Here is a 4,102-nt window from a genome sequence, read left to right on the forward strand (position 1 = left end):
TTCAAATGTTATTTGAATAGCTTATATCATCGTTATAGCAGTAGGCCTTTAGTGCTTTCCTTCACTTAATGAAATTACAACGTCCTAGTAAGATTATGTTAATCTAAAGAGTTAGTAGTTTTCTGATTATTGATCAAAGAGTTATTTTGTCATCTTAGTTCTCACCAAAATAATCGAGATCTCAACGAGTATTTTAAAACTCTGACTGAATTCACGTTCTGATTCATTATGAATGCAACGAATGTAACAAGACCGACTGGTCCACTGACATTACCAATAGTTTTACGTCGAATCATAATTTACAGTATTATAGTTGCTATCACCGTTGGTACTAATTCGCTCGTTATTTATATTATTGCTACAAAGAAGAGATTAAGAACGGTCTCCAATGGCCTGATGATTAGTATGTTTGTCACAGGAATTTTATTTGCTGTCTTGTATATTTTACCTCGATGGATTTATCCGTATTGGACTCATTCACCATTTTTATGCTCGATGCTACCCTACACTGGGGTTTGCTTAATTGTATGTTCTAATCTCCATCAATGTGCCATCAGTTTGGATCGATTTTTACGTGTTTCATTGCCATTCTCTTATAATAATGTTGCTAGAAAACGCTATGCTATCGTCGTTATTGCTATTATTGTTATAATTTCTGTTATATCTGGGTTTTTCCTAAATATTTTTTACGGTTTCTATCATGGCGATGTTTGCTACGTTGTTTTTACACAAAGAGAAATTTTCATTTATCGTATCTATTTGATCGTCGTTTATGCATCGTTATTCTTTGCACCATTAGCTGTCATTTTTGCAACTTATATTAGAATATTTATTATTATAAATTCGAAATCAAGGCAAGAATTATATTACAAGCGCAGCCGACAACCACGTTCGACATTACAGAAAAATTTAAAAGCAGCTAAACAAGTAGCTATGATGACGGGCGTTTATTCTCTTTGTTGGTTTCCTTTTATGATACTAACTTTTGTTTCAGCGATAGCTGTTTTTAGTGGTAGCGCTTCCCAGACAGCCACAACACTTCTTGAAGCTTTTCAATATCTAGCTTTTAGCTACCATGCTATAAATCCGCTCCTTTATGCCTTTATAACAGCTAGCGTAAATCAAGCATTAACGAATTACTTCAGGCAAATTTGTAACTTGCCTGCTTCAGATCAACGTGATTCAAGATCTTATTCCACTCGATCTTCTTTTATACGTTCCAATAGTATGGATTTAGCTAGTCAAACAAAACTTCGTTCTAATGGTCAGGTCAAGAAATCATCTTCGAGTCATCAGCTATTTGAACAAAATCAAGATCAAGTTTCTAATGAAAAGCAAGAAATTGAAATGCTTTAGTACATTATTATACAAAGATGCGATATATTGACTCTCAATAATTCAAAAACCGTATTAAAAGCATTACGTTATTATTATTGGAATCATCGTTCTGTGAACTTTTAACTCCTTTGTTAGTATTAACCGGAATAAGGGTCATGAATAAACAAAATAGCAAAGTCAAGACATTTTTCATGGTGCAGTAAATTTCTATCATTGTCCGTTAAGATTTCGTAATCGCAGCAAAAGGTGTCATGACCTAGAAAGTGCCTGTCTTTACTAGCTATACTTCTTGAGGATGCTTTTTCGCATTAAAATATTCCACCGTATATATTTTAGATTATTCTAAGACGTGGTCAATTTATCAACTGTAATTTTCCTACTTCAATTTACTTGTATTTATGATTGCATGAGTGAAATCTTACTGCTTTAACCTTCATCCATGTATTATGCAACTACCTTCGGATAACTTTAATTTTGTAATATGATTGCAAATACAGTATAGTTAAGCACTACAATTTTTCATAGTATTGCCTTTTCGTATAATATTTAATCATGATTGGCTCATTACTGCTATGGCTTGATCATATTCTTTAAAACTTTTGCCTTTGTATACGGCATCAACTTCCAGTAAGATTTTATTTCTGTTCTGTTGTCGCACATTTCTGATGCATTCGAAAACTATATTTTATTGCAATCCAAAGTGTTCTAGGCCAGACTTTAAGGTATTAAAGAACTTCACTATTATGTCATGCAAATATATATACATGTACTTGTGAAATACATGAGAGTATCTTGTTTCATAGTTCAAATTATGGCGTTGCTTTAGGTCATCGAATTCTAAGATTATTGTTGTAATTGGATGTATCTAAGATGTTAATCGCACATATTCTATTCATTAAATATTTACGATCCAAGCTAGCTATTAGTTTAATTAGATTAATTATTAGGTTATCGCGAATAAGCTAACGCTATTCATTTTGATATAAAATTCATATTGTGATCTTCAATCTACCCAGCCTTATAAAAAGAATTTGGAAGCAGCTAGAAATGGGTAATCATTTGAGAACATGAGTTTATTTCGATGTCATAAACAACCAGTACTGTTGATAATGATCAAGTTAAAATAATAGTCCAAGTTCAGCTAAAGGTAGATGTTTATTCTATGTCATAGCTTCTCTACTACCATACAAATTGTTTGATTTTAGTTGAATAGTTGGTAAATTTATCAGAATCTCGATTATAATTACAATTGTACCTTATACACTATATTTAAAGACTATAAAAGGTTGTAAGAAAATATACTTTGCTAGTGCTCGTAAAGTATTAGTCAAAATAAAACCAGTAAATCCTAATTCGTGTTGACTATAATTAATCAAAGAAGTTTTCGATCAATATTTTTACTATTTAATATAGATTTCAATCATTATGTAGCATTTTAAAACTTGATAAGAGTTTTTGGCATCTTTTATGGTAAAGGTATGCTATTAAGATTTGCTAGAAATGGGGGCATTTTTCATTTCACAGATTGCTACTCATTCTATGAATACTGAAGAGGTGAACGTACAGTTATGATCTTAACCCACTAGTAAAAGGAAGATAAAACTATCGCATATGCATACCGTTACTATACATTATAATTTAAATTATTACCATAGTAATGGTAATAGACTATCATAAATCTAATTTTCGTTAATTTAATTGCTTATTTATCACTCTTTTGCAAGATTTTCTCAAACTAATTATGGTCGTATAATTTTAAATATTTCACTTCATTACGGATTTTTACCGACATTACGATACTGTTAAAGTATCTACCACCATGATAGCACGATAGTAGGCGCACTCTATTTCGTAAATAGTAATTTCTATAGCTTTCTTATGATTAATGATACAATTAATAAACCTTCAATTAAATCATTATATCATAATGATTACACCTATTGGGTGTGTTGTATGTAAATAGCTTTGTCCTGGCCGTTCCTATTCCCTAATATACAATGTACTCAAAATTTGCTTAGCTAATTACGTCTATCGAAAATCATAAACATCGTTGCAAAATTAATCATTTATGAATTTTGTAGCTAAATTGTAACAAAGATAACATGAAATTGAGTTTCTAGTTTGATGCAGTCATAAAAAATTGAGAACATGGCAGCACTACTTTTCTAATTTAATGATTAATGTTGCTCAAAAGAATTGCTTATTATCATGTGAAGTTACATAAAAGCTATGTTTTTTTTGGGAAACAATCAAAGACTGTCCGATGATTACTTCAAAGACATAGTTTATGCAAATTTCTTTTCGAAAGTTCAGTTATTAATCATAAAATGCAAGACACCATTAGTTCCTGAGTTTTTTAGGGTGCCAAAGGATCCTCTATCAATTTTGCGAGAAATTTTTTAATTATTGTTAATTACTTATTCGTTCTGTTTCAATGTCTTTCTGCATTAATAGTGACAATTGACTTAGCTACATCTTTAATAATTAATTGCAATAACTAAGTATTATGTGATTCTAATAACTAGATGATGCAGCTATTTGATTTTCTACTTTTATGATAGACTGTATCAGGTGAAAAGCTAGATATTTTCCTTACCAGGAAATAAAGAATTACTTTGAAATATAATAATGGAGTAAAATTATAATAATACTAAGCAATAATTTTATGATATATTTTAGTCATTTTTTGAATATCAAACACTACATAGCTAATTCAAAAATGATGAGTTATTACAGCTTTTATAAGGCACTACAGATATACAAT

General features: G+C 30.4%; 1 protein-coding gene across 1 annotated transcript; it reads left to right on the forward strand.

The window, feature by feature from the left end:
* Positions 1–228: 228 nt before the first annotated feature.
* Positions 229–1,356, forward strand: TRIADDRAFT_59533 (uncharacterized protein; the record flags this gene model as incomplete). The annotated part of the gene is made up of 1 exon (XM_002115480.1): positions 229–1,356. One exon carries the CDS (start codon positions 229–231, stop codon positions 1,354–1,356), a length of 1,128 nt encoding a protein of 375 aa, XP_002115516.1.
* Between the last annotated feature and the right edge of the window lie 2,746 nt (positions 1,357–4,102).

The sequence above is a fragment of the Trichoplax adhaerens genome, genomic scaffold (genome assembly GCF_000150275.1).
Source record: "Trichoplax adhaerens TRIADscaffold_11 genomic scaffold, whole genome shotgun sequence".
Taxonomy (NCBI): domain Eukaryota; kingdom Metazoa; phylum Placozoa; class Uniplacotomia; order Trichoplacea; family Trichoplacidae; genus Trichoplax; species Trichoplax adhaerens.